This window comes from Equus asinus, chromosome 9 (assembly GCF_041296235.1).
Source record: "Equus asinus isolate D_3611 breed Donkey chromosome 9, EquAss-T2T_v2, whole genome shotgun sequence".
Taxonomy (NCBI): Eukaryota; Metazoa; Chordata; class Mammalia; order Perissodactyla; family Equidae; genus Equus; species Equus asinus.
This window is the reverse complement of record NC_091798.1, coordinates 24,749,731-24,776,403: the sequence shown is the minus strand read 5'-3', so window position 1 is coordinate 24,776,403 and position 26,673 is coordinate 24,749,731. Positions and strand designations below refer to the sequence as shown.

General features: G+C 39.1%; 1 protein-coding gene across 3 annotated transcripts in view; it reads left to right on the top strand.

Moving 5' to 3' along the window:
* SGCD (sarcoglycan delta) overlaps positions 1-17,411 on the top strand; it is an 894,446-nt gene extending 877,035 nt beyond the window's left edge. For all 3 annotated transcript variants that reach the window (XM_070517163.1, XM_070517164.1, XM_014842696.3), the window contains 2 exons: positions 15,668-15,791; positions 17,104-17,411. In XM_070517163.1, coding sequence (XP_070373264.1) covers positions 15,668-15,791; positions 17,104-17,277 — 298 coding nt within the window. In that variant the 3' untranslated portion in view covers positions 17,278-17,411. The remainder of the gene's footprint in view (positions 1-15,667; positions 15,792-17,103) is intronic.
* Positions 17,412-26,673: the final 9,262 nt, after the last annotated feature.

The window sequence follows — 26,673 nt, the reverse complement described above, 5'->3', positions numbered from 1 at the left end:
TGGTAGGAGGCCACCTACATCATGACTTGGCTAAGATGACTAGTTCCCAAGGTACACCTTCCAAGTCTCACCAGCCAAAACAAGTCAGCTGGCACTCCATAGAATCTGATTATGTTTTCAAGTATTTCTTTTGAGGTTATATGTACACAGTACCATTAACTCAGAAATACTCTGCCAACCACCATCAAACATACCACTCACTTTTCTATCTCTACCCCTGCGTATCCACGTTTCCTTTTTTTTTTTTTTTTTAGAGAAAGAGTGACCCTGAGCTGACATCTGTTGCCAATCTTCCTCTTCTTTTTTGCTTGAGGAAGATTGTCGCTGAGCTAACATCTGTGCCAATCTCTCTCTATTTTATATGTGGTACACCGCCACAGCATGGCTTGATGAGCAGTGTGTAGCTCCATGCCTGGGATCCAAACCTGCAAACCCCAGGTTGCTGAAGCAGAGTGCATGAACTTAACCACTACAACACAGGGCCAGTCCTCTACATTTCCATTTGACATTTCAAAAGCTTCCAATTCAACATATCTAAAACTCAACTCACAATTTTCTATCCTTCTACTTTATAAGTGTTCTGCTTACACTCTTCCTGATCTCAGTGGCTGACCCCCACAGTCTGCTAGTTACAAAATCTACACACTGGAAATCATACTTCACTCATCCCATCACCAAATCCAGGTCACCATCCTCTCCCACCTGGGTAACCACAGACTCCTAGCTGCTCTCCTTGCAATCCTCTTGTCTTCTCTTATCCACTCTCCACTCTGTAGCCAGATATATATATATAAATGAAATAGAAGGATAACAGGGTATAGTATTAGGATCTCCAGATAAACAGAACCAACAGGAGATATATATATATATCTCATTATTAAGGAATTGGTTCATGTGATTATGGAGGCTGAGAAGTCCAAAGTCTGCAGTCAGCAAGCTGGAGCACCAGGAGAGCCAGTAGTATCATTCCAGTCTGAGTCTGAAGTTCTGAGAACGAGAAAGGCTGATGGCAAGAGACCATTGTCCCAGCTCAAACAATCAGGCAGGCAAAGTTCCCTCTTATTCAGCCTTTTTGTTCTATTCAGGTCTTCAATTGATTGGACAAGGCCCACCCACATTAAGGAGGGCAATCTACTTTATTGAGTCCACTGAATCAAATGTTAATCTCATCCAGAAACACCCTTACAGGCATACCCAGAATAACGTTTGATTAAATGTCTGGGCATCCCACAGCCCAGTCACATTGACACATAGAATTAACCATCACAGTAATCTTTGCAACATGGATATCAGATCGTTTTGTCCATTAACTTTTTGCCCCCTGTACACCACCACTCCATTTAAAATCCTTTAATGTCTCACCATGTTCTGCTAGGCCATGCCTGACTTACTCTTACCTCTTCTTATTAATCCCACATTCTATCGACATCTCAATTTCTTTTAACCCACAAAACTATTTTCCTCCTAAAGTCTTCATGGATGCTGTTTCCTCTGCTTGGAACACTCATATTTCACCAGGTTAACTCTTTCACATCCTTCAGCTGTCAGCATAAGCCTTTGAGACCCCAACTCTTCCCACAACCCAGTCCCCAATTATAACTTCTTATAATCCCCTGTACTTCTCCATCAAGCACTCCTCACCACCATAAACAAACAGTTTCTTAAGGTATCTCATCTTCAATAGCACATAAACTCATTAGAGCAGGGATTAGGTCTATCTTGTTTATAACTGTAATCCAGAATTTTGCATATACTACGAATTCAATAAGTGTTTGTTGACCAAACAAATGAGCCAATTCCTAATGGACCTTCAAGATCAACCTAGACCCTAGCAGTCTGGGACACAGCTCACTTCTCTGTGTCCCCTTAGACCTAGTGTAATAAATGTTTATTAAATAAATCAACAAGCTTTACACTGGGAAAGAAGGGTTGACTCAAAAGAGTGTTTTGTGATGGTCTGTCTTGCCTTTCATAAAAGCAAACTTCAAAATGGTTTTGCTCTAGAGGACAGAATATCACTGCTTTTCTGAGAAATGGCCTTCAAATGAGAATATCTAATCCACTTCTTAAATCTTTAGAGCAGAACCCTAGAATATTCTGCTTAGATTTTTTAACTCAAGATTTAAAGACCAATCTCTAAAAACTCAGCAGCTTCATTCATAAAATTTAAATACCTACTGCAGATACCAGGGGCTTGAATTTCAAAGTAACTCTTGCTTGATTTAAAAGTAGATTCTGTATAATTAGAAAAGTCCAAGTTTCTCTTTGCTTTTTGCAGGTGCTCATTTTATTTCAACTAGTTTCTTTATTGGACGTTGAAGTTGGTTCCACTGAGTACAGTGTGTTCAAGCCAAACCAGCCATTTAAGAGAGGATGGCATGGGGTGGATTTGTATTATATCAACTTAGCTAAGCTGGAACTGCGTTTCCTAGAATTCCCTTCACTGAGTTAGCATGGCTGCATGAGGTTTGGAAGGTAGGAGTGAAACCACAGCCATGTTCCTTTTACACTGGAAGGTTGATGCAGGGCACTCGCCACTGTTGGAGATCACCTGCCAGCTCACCTTGTTGGTGTGGGGCAGCAGCCAGGTCTTTAGCTCTTCCATTTCCTGGACCAGGTGCACGCTTAGTTTCACAAAGAAGGGCAGTAGCTTTTCCTCCAGTGAATTGGAGACATAGAAGTGGTGAGAAACTGTCACATGTGCCACTTCCTCCTGGTGAGTTCCAGCTCGTCCTCACTCTCCTCTACTTCACATCCATCTTTTTTTGAAAAATCAGAAACCTGGACCTCTAGTGCAATAGTCTGGTAGTCTCAGTCCCCTGACCACTTGTTTTAGTTGAAATCAACTAAAACTACTGGATAAAAACATTTTTTAAATATTTTAAATGACTTGATGAGCTGGAAATTAGTTAGGATTATTCAGAGTCCAAAGACTGAAGAAGTATGGGAACCCAGAGAAGTTATTTGAGCATTGAGGCCAGCTGTATCTTTACAGATTTTGCTAAACCAGATGAAATTCAACTTCTGTTTTCATGGACTTTGTGGGTCATGGAGACTGAGCAACTCTAGAGCCAACCTGAAGTGGGGAGTCTAATTAGAGATTCCACAGATGAAACTGGGCCCCAATGCACCAAACCCTTGGTGTGAGGCTTAAATAGAATTCACCCTACTTAGTCTTCCCCACCGCAACCCTTCCACCCAGAGAATTGCAAGGGAACTTGCCTATCTTGAACCTCAGCACTGTATGAAATGGAAAAGAAATCATTTCTCCAAGACATGGTAACTTCAAACTGACCCTCACTCTGGTTTGTAGCCTGAATTCATGTTATCTGGCTGATCCTAAAACCTAAAACACAAATATTAGTTTACTGTGGCCTTAAGCCAATGGTGGCACCAGTGATTGATGAAAACCAATTGCAAATCGTCTTTAGAGAAAATCATCTTAAATGCAGCTCTCAAATAATTTCTGCAGACATAGATCCAGGAAATATGAACCCACAGTCAAAAAATACAAAACACTCAGAAACAAGGCACCATGTACAAAAGAGCAAGCAGGGAAACAAGGCAGCCAAATGAGACGCACAGAGGCTTTGGGTATGGGAAGTAGCAGAGAAAGAATATAAAATATGTATGTTTACTATGAGTAAAAAAACAACAGAATGAATTGAAAGAGTAGAAGATGAAGCAATAAAAAACTGGCTAACAAATTAGAAAATGAACCCACCAGAATTTCTAGAAATGCAAATAAAAATCTCAAAAAGCAAAACTCCAATGGATGTGATGAGCAATAGATAAAAAGAAAAATAAATGAACATGCAAATATAGCTGACGAATCATCCAGAAAGCAGGGAGGTAGGATAGCAGGAATGTTAGAGAATGTCTAATCCAAGGTTCAGAATGAGAAGAGAGACAGAATGGAGCAAAAACAATTTTCAAAGACATATTAGCCAAGTAGTGGCCAGAAGTGAAACATGACAAAACTAAAAATTTGGAAAGTCCAAAAAACATTCAAGTAGAGTAAATAAAATGAAATCCACATCTAGACATACCAGAATGACACTGTAGAACATCCAAGATTAAAAACAGGAAGAGAGAAAAGAACCAAATGGAAGTTCTAGAATTGAAGTTAGACGGACAGCTGACTTCTTAACCACAAAAGTGAGAAGCAGAATACAGAGAGAAATAACTGTCAGCACAGTTTTGCATCAAGGCAAAAATCCCTTCCATAAGGGAGGGGAAAAAACATTACAGATTTATTCTAGGAAAACAAAACTGAGGATTTGCCCCAGCAGACCCTCACTAAAAGGAAATATCAAAGATTTTCTTGATGTTAAAAAAAAAAGGAAAGTTTAAGATGACAGAAGAAGTAAGTGAATAAGGTAGAAAATACATGAATGTATGTGAATAAACATTGATTGTTTGAAGAGTAATCATGCTGGATTCAAGAACATAGAATCAAAATCCATAACAAAAGCACATAAATCAAGAATAGTGAATTTCACTGTTAGACTTAAAAACAAAATCCATTAAAGACTCAAAAATTGTTAAAACATCAACTCTCAAAATTGATCTATGGGTTCAACACAATCCAAATCAAAATCCAAACAGGCTTTTTGTGTGTGTGTGTGAGGAAGATTGGCCCTGAGCTAACACCTGTGCCAATCTTCCTTTATTTTATGTGGGATGCTGCCACAGCGTGGCTTGACAAATGGTGCTCGGTCCGTCCCCAGGATCCAATCCTGTGAACCCCAGGCTGCCGAAGCAGAGTGCACAAACTTAACCACTATGCCACCGGGCTGGCCCGCAACAGGCTTTTACGATTTATGTGGAAAAGGAAAAGATCTAGGATAGCCAAAACAATCTGTTTTCCTTTTGCACATGTTAAAGGACTCACACTACCTGATTTTAAGACTTATTGTAAAGTTATGATAAGCAGAACAGTCTGGTATTTGCATGAGGCTAGACAAATAGATAAATAGAACAGACTACAGAGTTTAGAAAGAGACCTACAAGTATATGGTTAATTGATTTTCAACAAAAGCACCAGTGCTATTCAATGGAAAAAGGATTATCTTTTCAATAAACAGTGCTACAAAAACTAGATAAACCTTGACACTATTCTTAAAAACGAATTCAAGATTGATTGTAAATCTAAATGTAAAAGCTAAAAGTGTAAAACTTCCAGAAGAAAACATAGGAGACTATCTTTGTGACCTTGGGATAGGCAATGGTTTTTTAGAGAAGGCACAAAAAGTGCTAAACATAAAATACATGATAAATTGAAATTTGTCAAAAGACACTGTAAAAAAATGAAAAGGGTTGGGAGAAAGTACTTGAGAGAAATATATATGTATATCCATATGTATACACGTGTATATATACGTATACACATACAGACATATATCTCCTATCCTATCTGAAAAAGAATTTTTACTCAGAATATATAGAAAATCAGTAACAAAAATGCAAACAACCCAATTGCAAAAAAGTTGAGCATAAGATTTAAACAGATTCCTTCCAAAAGAACATCTCTGATTAGCCAATAAGCACATGAAAAGCTGGTAAACATTACTCAGTCATCAGGGAAATGAAAACCATAATAAAGTACCATTTTATTGCCAATAGAATAGCTTTAATTACACTAATGTTGGTGGTAGCAATGTAAAATTGTGCAACCATCTTTGAAAACAGTTTGGCAGTTTCTTATTGTATTAATCTATTGCTATGTAATGTATTACCCTAAAACTTAGCAGCTTAAAACAACAGACATTTATTACCTCACGGTTTCTGTGGGTCCAAAATCCAGGTGTAATTTAGTGATGCCTCTGACTCAAGGTCCGTTATGAGGTTGCAGCTAAGCTGTTGGCCAGGGCTGTGATCTCTCCAAATGCTTGGCTTGGGGAGGATCCATGTCTACATGCACTCCTGTGGACATTGGCAAGGTTCAGTTCCCTGCGCACTGTTGGATTGAGGACCTTAGTTCCTCGTGGGCTACTGGGCTCCCTCAGTTTCTTAGATCTCTCCGGAGGGCAGCTCTCGACATGGCAGGGGGTTTCCCTCAGAGTGAAGGAATGAGAGCAGGAACCCAAGATGGAAGCCATATTCTTTTTATAATCTGATTTCACAAATGCCATCCCATCCCTTTTGCCATATTCTTTTGTGCAGAAGTGAGTCACCACATCCAGCCCACAGTGAGGAGAGAGAATCACATAAAGGCATGAATACCAGCAGGCAAGGCTCATTGGGGACCATCTTAGAGCTGCCCTACCACACTTTTTAGAGACACACCTATCCTATAATCTAATAATTTCCCTCATAGTTACTTATTTAAGACAAATGAACACGTTGTCCTCAAAAAAGAGTTGTATAAAAACGTGCACAGTACTTTGTGCAAAATAGCTCCAAACTGGAAACAAGCAAAAGTCTACTAACAGGAGACTGAATAAAGGTAAAAACTTTCAGTTATAAGATGAATGAGTTCTGGAGAGCTAAATGTACAGCATAGTGATATAGTTAATAATAATGTATACTTGAAATTTGCTAAGAGAATAGGTCTTAAGTGTTCTTAACACAGGGGGATAAAAAAGGTAAATATATGAAGTGATGGATAGGTTAATTAGCTTACTTGGGGAATCATTTCACAGTGTATACATAAATCAAAACATCACATTGTACACCTTAAATATATACAGTGTGCATGTGTCAATAGAATAAAAAGATCTGTGCATTCCACTGTATGTAAATTTTACCTCAAGAAAAAGTCCTCTTAAATAAAAAATAATCCCGTTACATGAGAGACACATCTAAAACATAACCATACAGAATGGTTGATATTTAAAAGTACAGTCGTCCCTTGGTATCCAGGGGGATTGGCTCCAGGACACTGGTGAATACCAAGATCCATGGATACCCAAGTCCCTTGGTTGGCCTTCCATACCCAAGGGCTCAACGAACTGCAGATCATAAACATAGTACAGAATTCGCGGTTCCTTGAACCCGTAAATGTGGAGCCCATGGATATGGAGGGCCAACTGTATGGAAAAATCTGTTCAAGGAAAATACTGACAGAAACAGAGTGAGAACAACTATACTGGTAGGCAAAATGGTTTTAAGGCAAAAAACATTACAAGAAATATGGAAGGATCACTATGAATAGAAAAGGGAGATAGAACAATTCGAAGCTGGGAAGCATTTAATAACATACCTCTTAGAAATTAATAGATAAAACAGATAAAAAACAGATGCATATATCGGGGCTGGCCCCGTGGCCAAGTGGTTAAGTTCGCGCGCTCCGCTGCAGGCGGCCCAGTGTTTCGTTAGTTCGAATCCTGGGCACGGACATGGCACTGCTCATCAGACCACGCTGAGGCAGCGTCCCACATGCCACAGCTAGAAGGATCCACAACAAAGAATATACAACTATGTACTGGGGGGCTTTGGGGAGAAAAAGGAAAAAATAAAATCTTTAAAAAAAACAAACACAGATGCATATATACAGATGGTCTTGACTTATGATGGTTTGACTTAGTTTTTTGACTTTACTTTGGTACAAAAGTAGTACACATTATTAGAAACCGCACCTCGAATTTTGATCTTTTCCCACTCTATCCATATGTGGTATGATACTCTGTCCTGACACTGGGCAGTGGCAGCGAGCAGGGCTCCCAGGCAGCCCAGTGATCATGAGAGTAAATAACTGATACACTGGCCCCCATTCTGTCCCCAGACAACCATTCTGGTTTTCACTTTCAGTACAGTATTCAATAAATTACATGAGATATTCAACACTTTATTATAAAATAGGCTTTGTGCTAGACGATTTTGCTCAACTGTAGGCTAATGTAAGTGTTCTGAGCACATTTAAGGTTGGCTAGGCTTAGCTATGATGTTCGGTAGGTTAGGTGTATTAAATGCAATGGGCTTATGGGGATATAACTTCATCCTAAGTCAATGAAGATCTGTATATATAAATTTGAACAGAACAATTAAATATCTGGAGTTAAACATACAGAGAACATAGCACCAACTGCAGAACACACATTCTTTCCAGACAGGCATGAATATTTATCATAATTAACACATACTGGGCCAAAAAGCTAGTCTCAATTTTTAAAGAATTGATTCTATACAGAAAAAGTTCTCTGACTATTATAAGATTATCAGTTCAAAATCAATGTTCAAAAGTTTAAAAACAGTGAAGAATATATACACCAGAAATATATCCTAGAAAATCTTACATTTTTAGAAATTAAGGAAAACACTTCTATAAAACTCATAGACCACAGGAGAAATCAGACTAAAACTAAAAATATTTGGGGCTGGCCAAGTGGTTAAGTTCGCGCACTTCGCTGCAGGCGGCCCAGTGTTTCGTCGGTTCGAATCCTGGGCGCGGACATGGCACTGCTCATCAAACCACGCTGAGGCAGCGTCCCACATGCCACAACTAGAAGGAGCCACAACTAAAAATACACAACTATGTACCGGGGGACTTTGGGGAGAAAAAAGGAAAAAATAAAATCTTAAAAAAAAAAAAATTAAATTAAAAATATTTACACCAACATAATAAATACTCCTTTGGGATGCAGCCAAAGAAAAGTACATAATCTTAAATGCATATATTAAAATTAGGAAAGGCAAAAATTAAGAAGGCAACACCTTTTAGAACTTAGAACTACATAATTATCCTAATTTATCTAGAACAAAAAGACAAGGAGAAATTCAAGAACTAGAAATAAACATAAAACTGATAGGACCGACAAAACCAAAAGTTAGCTCTTTGAAAAAATTAATGATTGGTAGCACTGCTCAGGGAGAAAAGAAGAAATAAATAAAAATATTTTGAATAAAAAGACGCATAACAACAAATGCAAGGGACATTTTGAAAATGAAGATATTGTGAAAAGTTTTGCCAACAAATTTAAGCTTTTATGTGAAATGGAAAAATATCAAGAAAAAAGATAACTTATGAAAACTGACCTGAGAAGAAACATAAAACTTGTACAATCCTATAATTGTTTTTAAAAGTGGAAATAATATGTCTTTCCATGTCCAGAGGGTTTGTTAGTGAGTTTAAATATATAAGGGACAAATAATTCTAATCTTTCATAAAAATTTGTAGAATATAGAAAAGTGATAGAACCTGACAAAGATATAAGAAAAATTATAGGATAAACTCAGTTATGAACACAGATGCAAAATCCTAAAAAACTTAACAAATAGTTTCAAAAATATATAGAAAAGATGATATGTAATGACAGTGTTGGGCTAATGCCCAAAAATCACGGGAGTGAATTATTATTGGAAAATTAATATAATTCACCACATTATTAAGGAGAAATATATTATCTCAATATATGAAGAATAAAATAGTACTTAATAAAATTCACATTAATGAATAATAGAAACCTTTAGCAAAATAAGATTAGACAGGAACTGTCTTATCTTAGTAAAAAGTCTTTGGAAAAAAAAACTCTAGAACAAAAAATCGTACTTAATGGTAAATTGTGGAAAGTTTGTCCCTTAAAGTCAGGAAAAAGCAAGATTGACATCTCCTTGCTTCTAGTCAACATGCTATTGGACAGTCCTCGACAACACAGTGTGAAAAGAAAGTGAAATAAAAGGTATAACAATAGATATAAAACTGTCATAAATTAAAATAATTATGCCTACAAAGAAAACCTAAAACAACCTGTGCACAAATTATGAAAAATAAGATGATTTACCTGGGTGTCAACTAGAAGATCAACATACAAAAAAAAATTGAACATCAATACAATAGGAAAAAGAAATACAGTTCAGAGAAATACTTCTTTTTTACCAAAATCTCATTTTCAATAGCCACAAAAGATATGCTGAACCTGTATAGAGAAAATTGTTAAACTTTATCAAAATACATTGAAGAAAACATAACTAAATAGAGACAGATGCAATGTTCATGGAGTGAACATAAATTCAATCAAAATTCCATCAGGGCTTCCTCGTAAAACTTAAGTTGATTCTGAAATTTATGTGGAAGACCAAGAACAGCTAAGACATTCTTGAAGAACAAGGTAAGAGTCCTTTCTTATGAAATATAAAGAATTTAAAAACTGTACTAAGTAAGCCAAAATATTTAATTAATTATGCCCTCAGGGACACATAAATAGAATATTGCAACAGACTCGAAGTCCCCAAAGGAGACCCCTTGGTCTATGGCAACATCATTGACAACAGAGCTAAATATAGGTTTTCCGAGATATGTCGAGATCATTGATCTGCATCTGTTTCAACCCCAACCTCAGACCATACCCAAAAATTAGTACCCAGTGAATTAGAGACTTAATGAAAAGCAAAACATAAAAGTTTTGAGAACAATATTGAAGTTTATGACCTCAGTGTCAAGAAGGACTTCTCAAGACTTAGAAAACACAAACGCTAATGGAAAAGATTGTAAATTTGTTGACGGGAAAATGTAGAACTTCGCACATCAAAATATGCTAAACTTAGAGAGAAAAGACAAACCAAAGAGTCAACAAAGAAGTTGCCAATACATGGAACTGCTAACGAATTATTTTTCAGAATATATAAAGTATCACTACCATTCGCACACACAAAATAAAATCAATTAAAATAGACAAAAGAAATTTCACTGAAGAAGAATCCCAAATGGCTTACAAACAAATGAAAAGATGCTTAACTTCATTATTAATCTGGGAAATGCAAATTTAAAAGATAATAGCATCCCATTTCATACCAAAAAATACCAAATGCTAGCAAGAAAGTAGAATAACCAGAATTCTATATACTACTAGTGGGAAAGTATTAAATAAAGCTGTAGATATGCATACCCTAGGAGCTAGAATTCCACTCTTCATGCATGTGTCCTAAAGCAAATTTACACATGTATGCCAGGAGCCACATACAAGAAGTGCACAGATGCACTGTTCATAGAAACAGAAACCTGGAACCAATCTAAATGTCCAACAGAAGGATGGGCAAATAAATCATGATGTGTGATAACAATGGAGAAATTGAAGACATTTTTGTATAATGGCAGACCACGTATACAATGGTGGTCCCATAAGATTAGAACCATACAGCCTAGGTGTGTGATAGGCTATACCGTGTAGGTTTGTGTAAGTACACTCTGTGATGTTCACGCAACAATGAAATCGCCTAAGGATGCATTTCTCAGAATGTATCCCCATCTTTAAGTAATGCATGACTGTACAGCTATGTGCTACAGTATGGGTGCATTTCAGAAACATAATGTTGAGGCAAGTCACTAAAGAATATGTAAGTGGAATTTTGCTGTGTGTATATCTCAAAAACAAGCAATAGTAAACAACATATTGTTTAAGGAGGCAAACGTAGTCATATCATAAAGGAAATCAGGGAAACAGGAAACAAAATTCACAATAGTAGGTACTCTTGAGAGAAGGAATGAATGGGATTAGGAAGAGGAGCTCAGGGCCTTACAGAGGTAGGAATTTTTTTTTCTTCTTGAAAAGGAATAGTGAATATACAGGGCATATTGTTGTTATTCTTTATACCATATTTATATTTTTAGAAATATTCTTTGCACCAATTCTAGAAATTGAATGACTTGGAATAAAATTTTAAAATGTTTTAAATCAAAAACCCTGGCAGTATTCAGCCAGATTAGAATAGCAGCTGCCCCCTGTAGAGAGCAAGAGAGCATCTCCATCACTTGCAGTATATTATTGTGTAGAGACTGTTATTTTCCTTACAGCTTTCTTACGGGTCACTATTTACATCACCTATCTAGTCTTTTTTTTTTTTTTTTTTTAAGATTGGCACCTGAGCTAACAACTATTGCCAATCTTCTTTTTTTTTTCTTCCGCTTTTTCTCCCCGAGTCCCTCCAGTACATAGTTGTATATTGTAGTTGTGGGTCCTTCTAGTGTGGCATGTGGGATGCTGCCTCAGCGTGGCCTGTTGAGCGGTGCCATGTCCTCGCCCAGGATCTGAACCAGCAAAACCCTGGGCCACCAAAGCGGGGTGTGTGAACTTAACCACTCGCCCATGGAGCCACCCCATCCTATCTAGTCTTTATGAGCACCTGAAATTATGACCTTTGCTTTAGAGAGTGGTTCTCAAAGTGTAGTCCCCGATCCAGCAGCATGAGCATCATCTGGTAACTTGTCACAAGTACAAGTCTTCAGGCACCGCCCTAGACATACTGTATCAGACTCTGGGCGTGAAGCCCAGCAATCTGTGCTTTAACAAGCCTGCCAGGGGATTCTGATGATGTCATTTGAGAACCAGTGTTCTTGAGGACATGACCCAGCCTATGGACCTCCCCCTTCCTGGCCATTCTTCCATTCTGAGTCTCTTCCGTCCTCCCAGAGGAGAGTTGCACTTTCTCCTAATGGAAGCAGCGTTCATTTCCAAGAGCCGGCAGGACCTTCAATTGCCCCCCATCAGGAGGAAGCCTTCTTCCATTTTTCCTTGCTCAAAGCGATTTAAGCCATTGTGTTGTTATTGGTAATCTATGGCAAGAAATTGACCGACATCACTTCAAGATTTCCTTGTCTGCTCTCTGCAGGCCCCTCAGGACTCTTGTAAGAGCTTTCTACACAGCGGACACGTGAACAAACTGTTAAATCTTCCCACCACCAACGGACATTAAGATAGTCTCTGAAACAGAAAGCCCATTCCCTTTTTGTATCTGCTTCCAAGAAATTGTCACTTCTATCTTATTGGAGCCATTCACAATAGGAGACAGTTTCACTGTAGCTCCCTTTCTCAGCACCTGGTACTTCCAAGGCTGGGGGTGGTGTGGAGGATGTTGGCAGTAGTCATTTCTGAGTCTCTTCTCTGGCCTTAGAGGCCTCCTACTGATCTCAGAGCCCATAGGAGGTAAGCGAGAGTAAAGGGAATTCTAATGCCTGTCTGAAATGTCAACCCTTCATCTGATAAAGTTCTCCAAGTTCCATATATTTTTTCTACGTCAAGCTCTTCTCCCCCCAACTATCTTTTTGTATGAATCATTCACTTTGAATGTTACATACAAAATATGAACACATTCACCATATCCTGAATTTGATGTCACTGATGTCGACTGCTTAAATAAGTTATGAGAAATATTGTATACTGGGAAGTATGTACCACTGAGCCGTGTGTAGTACTATCACCTTACCCTTATTTACAGAAACTGGTTTGGGAAATACAATTGCTAATTCCAGGAAGAAAGAGGTGGCATTTAATTACGAAGAATGGTATGAACATGTGATAGACAGGAAAGAAGCCCAGTTTTTTTGGAAGTGATATGGTAGAGTGGACAATATACTGGCTCTGGTGTCCACTACATTTGGGTTTGAATCTTGGCTCTGCCCTTTTGCTGGGTGTACAACACTGAGCAAGTCACTTAGCCTTAGTTTTCTTGTTTGTACCCTTAGGACAAAGGAGTACCAAATTCATAGGACGTTTTGAGGATTAAATGGGGTAACACATGTAAAGGGCTTTGCACAGTGTCCATCACCTAGTAGGTGCTCAGTTAAACATAACTGATGTTTGTGGCAAGAAATAAGGCTAAGAAAATAGGTCAGACCAAGTTCTGAATGGCTGAATACCCTCAGGAGTTCAGATATTTTCTAAGGAACTTGTGTAGTTTTTGATAAGAGAAGTGACCTATTCAAAACTTACTTTAGGAAGAAATATTTTTGTGTGAAGTACATTGGAAGAAAGGAAAAATTAGAGACAAAACTTGTGAGGCAGTTACAATGGTCCAAGTTAGAGGTGACCTAGTAGACTGAGTAGGGAGAAGTTGTGAGTTCAAGCTGAGTTCACTGATGAAACAAGGGAGAGAAGAAGGGGAAAGCGAGAAGATGGCATGAGAACTCTCACCCGGGAGAGGTGGATGACAGCAGCGCCACTGAAAAGAGGATGAACAAAGTTGGAGTTGAGCGGGCAATATTATCAGGAGGGAAACTTATGCCAGAAGAGGAAAGACATCAATATTAGTGAAAACTTATGCAAATGAAGTAAATCAAAATTCCAGACGGAACCACACCTGGCTCAGCACCAACTTGGTGAGGGTCTTGTGAGGAGGAGAAGGAAGGGATGGGGGATTTTTCCTACACATGAAGAAGTGAAGTCAGAATGGAAAGAATGAGTTAGATCGATACAAGCCAATCCTTTCCTGCATACTATAGACCTATTGTTTCTCTTTATGACCCCAGATGAGTCATTGTAGGTGGAATACAAAAATCAGTGGAGATGAATACTGCCTGGAAGCAAACCTCAGGAACTCAGACCTGGGAAGTATGGAAGAGCCCTCTCTTGGCTCCTGTGGAATCTGTCTTGGGATCACTCAGTGGTGGCATCTCGCTGGTCATCTTGCTCTTCCTGCCACACTTACTGAGGTCCACAGGGTGTGCCCTACCCGTAGGGAGTGGTGGAAGCAGAACAGGGAGTCAGCATTTTGCAGAGAAGATCATGTTCCTTTTTTACATCTTCAAAGTGTCTGAAAGTTAAGAACATAGAAATAAAACACAGGAAACTCGTCTGAATCAACATGGTTTGAGAGCATTGCTGAGGCTTATGCTTCCTAAGTTGGACTACTTTCTTTGTAACAGAGAAGAGGATCTTCATTCATTTCTATTTGGTAATAATTATTAAAATCTAGGATATTCAGGAGTGGTTGTTTTAGTTAATATTTTTCACATGAAATGAGTTAGGCAAAAATCTTTCTATGGATTTTGCCATATCCATTTTCTGTCTTTTGCCATAATAATTAGCATAGAGTTTGGCTGATTCTCCTCCTCTGAATTTACTCCTTAACTTACATACAATAAAATTCGCTCTTTGGAGGGTACAATTATGCGTGTTTTTACAAACACATACAGGCATGTTACCACCACTACAATCAAGATACAGAACAATTCTATCACCGAAAAAGCATTTTCTCATGCTGTCCCTTTGTAGTCACATCATGTCCCCTCTCTAACCCCTGGCACAGTGATTTGTTCTGAATCTTTCTTTTTAAAACTGCTTATTTGAGTAAGGCCTGAGATTTCTTTATGATTTGCGGGTATAATAACAATAGTAACAGCAGTAATAGTAATAGTTAATATGTTTTATACATTTTCAATGTGCCAGGCACCATTTAAAGCACTTTATATATGAGGAAACTGAGGCTTTGAGAAATTTTGGAAAGGAGAGGAGAGAAGAAAGACTTTCCCAAGGTCATATAGTGGCAACCACATGGCTTGAGTCAGGCATGTGTAACACCCAGGTCTATTTTCTTAACTTCTGTCTGATTTTGCTTCCATGGAAGACACAGAAAGTAGGACAAAGTAGAAGGAATACGTAACAATTTCAGTAAGCTCAGTTCAGACCTGGGATTGCCTTACTCTAAAAACAAACAGAACTTATGTAAAAATTTGGTTAATTATACCAATGAAGCAGTTATTGACTGGGCATAAGGTAAAATGAAGCCAGGGTCTTAGAATACCTTTCTTACAACCTTTGTGAGATGCAATGAAGATGAAGCCTAGATATGTTATGTTCTCCCTCATAAACTTGACCAGATTTGTAAAGCAAATCTAGAGAAATTTCCTGATCAAATACTGAAATGCCATTTCAATGCTCTGCACATCAATTTCCTCTTCAGTTTACCAAAAAAGTGAAATAGATCTTTAATCTCAGTCTTCTGTATATTTCAGGTTGGAGTCCCCGACCCGGTCTCTGGTAATGGAGGCCCCAAAAGGAGTAGAAATAAATGCAGAAGCCGGCAATATGGAAGCCACCTGCAGAACAGAGCTGAGATTGGAGTCCAAAGATGGAGAGGTACGGAGTGAGAAGAGATAGAACTCCAACAGGCCAAACTTTCCCAAAACTGAGCTGCTACACCCTTTGCCACTGAAGTTCATCCTACACTGAAACAACAAAAAGAGCCAATCAGAAGGTTTTATTTCTGGAACAAATGTGTTGAATAGCACAATTATAAGCCAAACTCACAACACATAAAAGTTACGACTCATTATTTGTAAAGTGCTGAGATAATAGTATGTATTGCAGCACAGAATTATACATACAGCTGAAAATGGATGCTATTTCCAAATTCTTTCTCTTGTCACCTTAAACTAAGATTTAGGTAGCCAGCATAATTAAGCTGTAACATTATGTACATCTGGCTAAAGATGAACTTAATTGACTTGTAGTCATTTTTAAAGTTTACATCATATGTTTCTACTTTCGTTGAGAATGGAGACTCAGATCTAACTGCTATCCCAAATCAGAACAAGCCAAAACCTAAATATAGCTGCTTGTGTTTTTGCAACAAGGTAAGCCAAATCCCCAAAGAAAATACGATTCAACAGCAAACTTTTTAAAATGCCTTCATCGTGTTCATAAGTAATTTTTTCTGTTTAAGAATTTTAAGAAGAAGAAAACTATTTTTAAAGCAAAACTCTATCCCCCTTTCATATCTACTTAGAGTTGTACTAAGTACTAGTACTTAGAGTATCAGTCTCCACCTGCATCTGTACACCAAGCCTGCCTTTTGATTGGTTTGGCATTTGCTCCATGTGTTTTAAAAGAGCTAGTCAGATAGAGCATTCAGTTATCAAAACAGTCTCTTACGACAGCCACAAACTCCAAGCCACATGCATTTGGAAATAGTGACTACGTTACAAATGTGCTTTATAGCCACCAGAATCCAGACTCTGGAGGAATAGGTTATAATCATAACAGTCACTTAAGACTGGAAAGTGCAGCATATTCTTGAAGACTTGCCATGCACACAGACATATTTGTGTTCTGAGAAGTCCCATAGTAAAGAAAATTGTTAACCTAGCATTTCCAAATTGAGTTCTCTCTAGGAATCTCTTAACATTCTACAAGATATACTTTTGCAAAATGCTAACATAGGCCAGTACAAAATTGTCTTACTAGAGTAAAAAGCTTCTGTGAGGGTAGAGACTTTATCTGTGTGTTTATCACCCAGCTCCTGCTATCCAAATTTCTGGAACCCAGAATACTCAACTCACAGTGGGTGCTCATTCAATTTAAGTTGAATTGAACATTCATCTACTGTTTCTCAATGTCCAGAGAATAAATGACAGCCTCTGACTCTTTCCTTCCTGTTCACTCTCTTTAGATTAAGTTAGATGCTGCGAAAATCAAACTACCTAGACTGCCTCATGGATCCTACACACCCACAGGAACGAGGCAGAAAGTCTTCGAGATCTGCGTCTGCGCCAATGGGAGATTATTCCTGTCTCAGGCAGGAACTGGTTCCACTTGTCAGATAAACACAAGTGTCTGCCTTTGAGAGACTATCCATAGTGGACATTGTTGGTAGCATAAAGGCCTTTTTTGGCTTTACACACTGGCTGCCAGCTATTTTTACTAGAACACAGAAAGCCTATCAAAGACCTTTTGTGTGTGTGTGTGTGTGTGTGGGTGTGGGCGTGTGCGCGCATGTGTGAGTATGTTTGCGTGTGTGAGTGGATATAAATATATATAAATATATATAAATAAATATATGTATCCTCTGTATAAAATGAGGTTTCAGTACAAAAGGAACCATGGGTGACCCTGTGATATTCACTGTCATTTCCATCCCCAACCCACCACCTACATGATCAAATCCAAACACTAATTTAGGCCCAATATTCCCCAGACCCTTCAAAATCACACAGTGTGTTAGACACTTACTAATATCCACCTACATGTTTGAGTAACAGCATATCTTCTCCTTTAGTGTCCTTACAAGGCAGTGATGGCGGGAATCTCCAAGTCACGCTCAAACGCTGAGAACTTTGTATTAAAAAATAGACATTTGGTTTCCTTTTTTTAGCTTTAGTAAGGCTGGCCAACTTCTTCCTCTTCAAGTTAAAGATGGGCAATACCATAGAAGTCAACCATAGGAACTGAAAATTGCTGTTCTACCTTTGCAGCCAAATGTATCGGGGCTTTTGTAGCTGGATGAAAGAGGAGGATGTATTTTAGCAAAGTTTGAACTGCTCACCCAGCTCCTGCTATCTTGCTTCCTTCAAACTCACATATCATCCCTCCGTCAAAATAAGAGTTGTAAATCAGCACAAAATAGGATAACAGCTGCTCCTCAGTCAGCTGGAAGCTACTCAACGGCCTGACAGGCAAAGAATAAATGGGCAATATGTCTCTGTTTAAAGGAAGAAATGGCTCAAAATCTGTTGTGTCCTCACTTCTGACTTTATCCAACAGACTCTAACCCAAAATGATCAAGTCAATCAAAATCCTTAAGAGTGAAACCCCTACCCCAAGAGAAGCCATTTGGAGATGGAAATCTAATTAAGAGTGGCATAGGGAACCTAATTATTTTTTATGTGTTTCTTGGGATTGGTAGGTAATTTAGAGACATGCCTTTTATTTTTAAAGGCGTGCATAAACTCTCTGGTGTCGATCTTCTTATATATTTTTTCAGTGTTGGGATATTCATATTTCTAAATCCACGATTATGTTTTCTCCAAGAATAGTGACCCAAGAGTCACGGATCTAAAGTATTATACACCTCTGGAAATGATCACTGAAAATTAATATAAACTGAGTCAAGTATCTTTAACAGAATCACTGTGTTCCCCAGGGCCCAGCAACACCCTCTCCCCCATGTGTGGAAGCAGCTCCCGAATTCCCGCCATCAGCTACCTCTCATCACTCCACCTTCATCATCATGTTCCAGGGTCACCCTGGCCAGCTCTTGTGCTGGAACAGGGAATTATACCATCTCTGTTCAAAGAGGGGGAAATGTGCCTATGCCTTAAGTCAATGCACTCAGCAAGGAGAAGCACATCCTATTTATCTTGTTGTTACCTGTAGTTTATTTTGGGTGATTGGAGGGGAATGGTCTAGCAATGACTTGGCATCATAAAAGCTGGTAGACAAACCAAGTGGCTGACAGACATGGACTCTAAGGAGCCTAGAATGAAGACATAACTGGCTTAGACAGTCCTGGATGCCATTTGGCAAGCAGTGACCCCACAATCCTAAGTGAAGCAGTATTTGTAGGCCTGAATGACATTTGTTTTTCCTCAAGAAAGTTCTCATTTTCTTACTTCACAAGCAGGGGAAGATTTGTCATAGGAGATGAATAAGAGGTGTGGTATCTTTGAGCTAACACTCAATCATCAGGCTGAGGTTTGCATAGATGGGATGTAAAAGTGAGCTATATGTTGCTTAGTCACTTAGAAGTGGGGAGAGGCAGAGTTGTTCTAGCCTGACCAGCAGCTCTGCTGGCTTCCAGACCTGAGGCACCCTCCAGTCAACTCTTTTTCAAAATCCCATAGAGAAGAATTAGGTTGTTCAAGGGCAAGACCATAAGATTGCTTAGTTTGCAGCTTTAGGGTCTGAAAAGGAAAACCGTAAAAAGATACCAAGTTGCTCTGGATCAGTATTATTTATGTCCTATGGAATCATGCTGCCGGAATCTGCATGCACCCCACACAGGGTTTTGCCAAGCCAGGAAGGGCCCTCCTTGGCTACTGGGAGCATCTATCACATATCATTCAGATAAACAGTAGTAGCTGTGAAGTCCTTTGTGGCTAAATACCTTAAGACAAAGTTTCTTTAAGCAGACAGACCATCTTTGCATTTTGCCATCTCAAGTACATAATCCACAGGTGACAAGAAAATGAAAGTTTCCCTGAACCTCTTTCCTCTGATTTTGTTCTAATCGTTACATGAAAGTCTGCGATCAGCACCTTGGGAATTTTACACGAATAAAAAAGACTGGTGTGATCCCAGTTGCAAAATTTAATCCTAAAGGTAATCAGATCACAAATAGAATAAAAATCATAATAGCAACCAAGAAAAGAAATCAAGCACCTATGGGGGACAAACATGATACAAAATTCTGATTTTCATTTGTGCTAAGTGACCACAGTATACCAGGTAATAAGCAGAAAATTTGGCATGAATTAAATTATGTATTTGAGTTCAAACTTTAGAATTCGGTAAAATGTATTCTGAGTTCTTCAATGTACTTTTTCCCCCCAACTTCTTCCAACTAGAATATTTGTCCATGGTCATAAGAGAAAGTTTTACCTGAATTCTGGAAAAAATATCTTTTACATTAAAATCTGATAACCTTTAATTTAAAAAAAAGATTCTTTCTAATCTTTATATATAATATCTTCTAGGCAATCACACCTTTTGGTATATTAAGCAGTGGGTGGCATACCAAACAGAGATCAAATGAATCTTCACTATTCTAGGAGTTCTAATATGTTAATATTCTTCAGAAGAGTTTGGTAAATTAAAAATTGATCTCCAAATATGTTTAGCACTTAGTTCTATTTGATATCTGCTCAATAAGTCAGAAAAGTTCAGTCCTGGGAAACTACTGGAGCATGAAGGAGGTTTTGAAAAACCCTTCCGGTGGCATCTATCTAGCTGGAAACTTGATATGAGGCTTTGTTAATTGTTATACTGCCCAGGGGGTAGATCTTATACACTTGAGTTGACTTTTAACTTCCTTTAGGTCAGTTTTCCTTTGGATGATTTTCATTGTCTACCCAGCAATCCTAGACCAAAGACTGCTTGAGGTTTGGCTCTAGAGCAGGGGTCAGCAAACACTGGTCCCTACACCAAATCTGGCTCGTCATCTGTTTTAGTAAATAAACTCTTTTGTAACACAGCCACATCCTTTCACTTACATGTTGTGTATTGCTGATTGCATACTGTAACAGCAAAGTGGAGTAGCTGTGCCAGAGACCTCACAGCCCGCAAAGCGTAAATACCTTCTCTTTGGCCCTTTGCAGAAAAAGTTTGCCGACCCCTGACGAAGAGGTCACAGCAGGAAAGACAGCAAACTTCACGATAGCATGGAGTAAGCCTGCATCTCCATGTGTGCTTGAGATATTACTACTTGGCTATAGAAAAGAAGGTCAGCCTTACACTACATGTAAAAGAGATCCACTTGTCCAAGAAATGCAGGCTCACGGGATTCTTGGGAATAGGGAGGACCAAATTAGGGGGAGGTTTAGTGCAAAAGGAAAGCTGTGATCCTCCAAGAGATTTTTCTTAGGATCCTTAACAGACAGGTGGTTCCTCCGTTCAGCATCATTGTATGACAAGAAGTGAAGCAGTGGTCCTTTGATTTAAATTTAGAATCTCTTTCCTAAAGAGACTATTTCTGCAATCCCTACTCAGAGGTTTCCACCTCACCTTCCCATATTCCAGAAAGATGCCCATGGTCCTCCAGAGAATATTTTTGACTTACCTGTGTTTTTGGCATCCATCACCTCAGTTATTCACAGCTCCATTGTACTTAACTTCCTACGACCACACCAGGCCTGACGGTTGATGGCATCAATAAATAATAAATAATTAGAAATGTTGACAGAAGCATCTTAAAGTAGGTGGACAAAAAATATATAAAATTCTTTCATGAAGCTGTTGCTGGGAGAAACCAGGTTAATGCCAGTCTGATTTGGTTTCCAAAGATCTGGATCTTTGTTCCCTGGTGTACAGGGAGTGCAAAAAAAGATCTATTTTGAATTCACATGTCTCTGCCTCTTTGTGGTAAGGCAGGTTCCTACCAGAGATTTGTCCCTTCTGTAGACATATTTTATACTCATATTCAATACTGTTAAAATAGCATCAGTTATGAATGATTCTTTATGAGAATTCATGTTGGGAAGGAAGGGTTTTTGGTTTTTTTTAAGGAAGATTAGCCCTGAGCTAACATCTGCCACCAATCCTCCTCTTTTTGCTGAGGAAGAGTGGTCCTGAGCTAACATCCATGCTCATCTTCCTCTATTTTATATGTGGGACACCTGCCACAGCATGGCTTGACAACCAGTGCATAGGTCCACACCGGGATCTGAACCAGCGAACCCCTGGGCCGCCAAAGCAGAATGTGCAAACTTAACTGCTGCGCCATCCGGCACCTCAAAGTTTTTTTTTTTAATGAAAATCACCTGACCCTGATGAACAGCACTTAAAGGAATCCTTCAGCATTTTATCTGGATTCAACCAAAAGAGGATTAAATTGGCAACACTGCCCTTCACAGGAGCAACTAGATGAGAATGTTTTGCTTTTGTTTATTTTAGGCAAAAGGTAGCGTGATGTTTGGACCAAAGAGGTAAATAGATCCATTTAAGCACCTGATTCTTATTTTTTAAGATTCTGTGAAAAGGTGAAAATCTCATTCAAGATAGTTGTAAACCGGACCCATTTCCTCTGTCTCCCCTCCACCAGGAAATCTTAGCCAAGAAAAGGATAAGGAAGCAGTTCCTGGAATGATACATTTGCATGGTGCCCCAGTAGCAGGTGGGGAAAAAAGTTATAATAAAAGAAACAACCTTAGAAAACAGGCCTTTTACCTCAAAGATAAAATGTGTCTCTTTTGGTCTTTCATCACTTTCTCCTTGGTGGAAGTTTCCCCCAGTTCCGACGTATTTCCATTAAAATAGTCAAAGCTACTGCATTGGGATGTCAGATGCATCTCTTTCTTTGTGGTAATCAGAATTTAAAATTATACAGTTGCCTCTGAATTTCTCATTCACAAAGCTAAAGCACTGATAAGAGAGAAAGGAGTCTAAAGCCTGCTGGTTCAGCCAGCACAGCACACCACACGCATTAGCACTTTCAAAAGCAATGTGATTTCTATGGTTCTTAAAAGCTTTCTTCATAATGGAGTCCTTGAAATTTCTCAAGGCAGGTCTGAATGGCAAGGGGAAAATAATTATTTGTGGGAGGTCCTTGGTTTAAGTATTGTTAGAGCACAAGGTAAAAGAAAATACCCCATCGGGGTTACACATCCTCCCATATGCTATTTTCTTTGGTTTTACCCCCCACCTTCCTTTTATAGATACTGACAGAGTAGAAAATTAGCATCTTCCTTTGAGAAAAAGACAGCCATTCAAGTATGCATGAGCCCTTGGTGCAATAGGATGTGTGATGTCATAACAGTATTAATGATGTTATCAAATCCATCAATAAACAGTCTCAAACATACAATGCTAACTGCTACTCCTCAACTTCGGCCCAGCAAGTGGGTGATATTAGTTCCACTTCCCTGAGGTTTGCAGTTGGAATAGAACAGAAGAAAAGTTGCTATAGGCAAGAAGTATTTTTCATGTCCAAATCCACCTGTCATAATAGGCAGACAGAGTAGTTCCAAAATGCCTCCTTAGGCGTGTAGACACCCTCACTAGTGAGGAGATTTGCTTCATCACTGAACATTAGCTAAGGTCGGATGAAACAAGCATGAGACTGTCCTCCTTAGGAGAAGAGAGGAGGAAACATCTGTCTTACCTAAAATCTACTCTGCACTCCTAAAGCTTTCTAACAGTCCGTCTTCTTCCAGTGTCTTGATGGGCTACTTCTACATTTGGGTTATTTTGGTGGAATCAGAGATAGCTCAGATTTCATAAAGTGAGAAATTCCAAGGTGATCAATAGGATACATAGGAGCAGTATGGCAAAGGATTGTCTGAAGGCGGGCAGAGGATATTTGCTGGCAATGAAGATTTGGTGTTTCATTAGTCTCCATTTGCATCTAATTCAGGAGGTTCGAACATTTTGAGGATCATAGATTCCTTCAAGAATCTGAGCAAAGTTCTGACCTTTCTCCCCAAAAAGAATCACACCCTCAAAATTTTACATAAATCCAAGAAGTTTTCTTGGACCTAAAGCCTACTCTAAGATATGGCAAGAGTTGAATTCTACTCTCCAATTATAATAATTTTTTATTAAGCACTTACCATGTGCTAGGTTCTGGGTAAGCGTTTTACATACATTCACTTGTTTCATTCTCAAAATAATCTTTTGAGTTAGGTTCTATCATAGTTCGAATTTGCAGATGTGGAAACTGAGGCTCAGAGAGGTTAAAAAACTTGCCCAAAGCCACTAGTTAGAAAATGGCAGAGCTGGAACGTGTATCTAACTCCAGACCACTAGGCTATGAAGTCACCAACATGTCAAACTATTCTTCAAGCTGTTGAGAAGTGTCTCCTACCAGTTTTTAGACTAGACCTTCTTGCGTGTATGAGGCTAGAGAACTTTTATCTCCCTTTTTCTGTAGTCCCTAACCTGTGACAGCATCTAGTACTAAAGTAAAGATACGTGGGGTGAAAATATAGAAGTCTGTCTGAATGATAGAATCTGGAACCAAAACAATTTATTTGCTCTGTGGGTAATTCTTAAGTCAGGCTTCTTATCCTTATAAATTGGAAGACACCTGTGCTGTCAGCTTTACATGTAAGAGAAAATTTTAATAGGCAGTGATCACGTCAGCACTTCTGCACACACATGTATCCTTCCACTATTCCTTACTTGAAAAGACAAACGTCTTATTTTAGGTGAGGTCTTCAACACCAATTGGTTATCATACTTCCTTACCTTTACTTGTGGCAAAACTCAAGGAAAGAATCAAACAGAAGAGAGCTCAATCTTATCATTGTCCTTGCTTCCCTATAGGAAGATAGGACTAGCAAGGACTCAATTAGCATTAGGCATTCCGTACTCAAGCTGGCTACTTTGGCTGTAATAATGGCTTGAGCCCCACACCACATACCTTGTCAGTCATCACTAATGGGCCATACCATGCACCACATGCAGAATTCTTCTCCCCAAAGCACTCAGGTCATCAATATCAATTGATCTGAGTTGGAAATGGGACCCATTTGCCAATTCTTGTTTAAACAGTGGCACCCTTTAACCTTGAACGTGGACATTTTATACTGGTGTCCTAGATTCAGCAATGAGGTTGGTGGCATTCCATCTACTAAAGGAGAAGATGAGTGCTTCTGAAGTTCCTTACAACCTGGTGGCTTTGGAGCACTTTTATCTTCTGAGCAAAGGGATGAGGGTTTGATCTGCAAGAGTTAAAAGACCTAAAATCATTTTGAAGAATTAACTCAGCCAAGGACCATCTGAAAAGGTTATAAACCAGTATGCCTGTGTTAAGGTCCTGCTGTCAACCTGCCCGCAACCCAGAGCTGAGAGACCACAGCAGCAAAGAGATTGGGGTTCATCCTGCATTTCTGTGCTTTCTCAACAGCACATATCTGATCCACTAGGGGGTTGTAGACAGAGCTTCTCACTGCTCCCAACAGACTCAGCTCCAGTGCCAGCCAGGGGCTATAGTGCTCCATCCTGTAGTGTTTGTCTGGCTCAACCTCCCCATAAAACCTTCATAAAGGGGTGAGATAAAAAATGTCAATTATTCTGTTTTAGGGTAAGTCATTCAGGGATTTTCTTTTAAGAGTGTATGTGTCCCAGTGGCAAATCATAAATGGATACCTTTAAAGGGTCTCATGGAACTAACATCACCAGAGCCAGAAGTCAGCTTCCCTGGTACAGAGGGGAGATCCTAGCAAAGTAAAGGGAAGAGTCGGCAAAGCTTAAGTTGGGGTGGACACAAAGTTGATCCAGTGTTTTGGTGAGGGGGGAAATGGAGTTTTCCATATATCAGCCACCTCCCCAGTCAAGCTTCTCCCTTTTTGAGGCCATGAAGAAGCAGAAACACACCTCTTAAGGAGGTCGTGTTTTAGAAGGAAAAGCAGAAGACATCCATCATTGTGCTGGCTAGATGTGCTCCTGGAGAAGCCAGGTTCTGGTGCTTTTAACAGAAAAGATGAAGTCATAGAAGTCCCATTTACTTGGAGATTTTGAAAAAGGAACCCCATTCCCATAAACCAATTGAGTTCAGCCTTTGGGTTATTTTTGGTTTGGTTTTGTTTTTCTCCAGGTTTGGGTGTGATGTAAGAAGAGCTTTTTAGTTTTGTTTTGTTTTGAATAACATCAATCCTTGCACACTCTATGCAAAAATTTTGTAAGCATTGCAATAATGCTATGAATTACAAGGAACTATTTTAACTTTATTACACTTTCTGTATAAAAAAATTTGTATTTAATATTATTTCAACTGCAGTCTTGTAAAATATATTAATAAAAATAATGATTGGTAAGAAGGAAAGCACCCTTGTCCACTTCTTTAGGGAATTCCTCTTTCACAGTTGATAAATCAGTCTGTCCTATTGATTCTACCTCAAAATAAATCTTCAGATTAACTTCTCTTCCACATGTCTTTCCTCGGTGGCCTAACATGTTGGTTAAGCCATTTTGGCTCTCAGGAAGAGATTCACACAGGCTGCCTTAGGAAAGAGAGCTTATTATAAGATAATACGTGGCCTGGAATTGGGGCGTTCCCAGGATTTGGAGCAGGTCAAGGGAACAGCCATCCTCAACTGCTCTCCGAATGACCTGCGTAGGCTTCTTTTGCTACAGTTTACCGTGCCCTCTCTGAATCACTGAAGAAGCTCATCTGGTCCCTATTATGTAAAACCTTTTTAATTAGGCTACCTTAGCATTCCTGGTCAGCCTATGGATGAACCAACTTTGAGCCAAGGGCCCATCCCTCATCCAATCAGTTTCATCCTCTTCCAAAGAACACTTCAGCACTGCTCCCCTAGATGGGGCCATGGGTGAGACAATTTATGATAGACGACATCACTGCAGAACCACTCTGATCTGCCTACCACAATTGCTTCTCCATTTTGAGCATTTCACCTCCCCTGGCCTTCCACAATACCAAGTTTTTGCACATACTATTCCATCCACCTAGAACGCCCTCCCATCTAGCACCACCCATCAAAGGAAATCATCCCTCAAGATCCCATTCTTATACTGTCTTATCTCTGTGGTCTTCATCATTCTCCCTTGATTCCCCCATTAATTG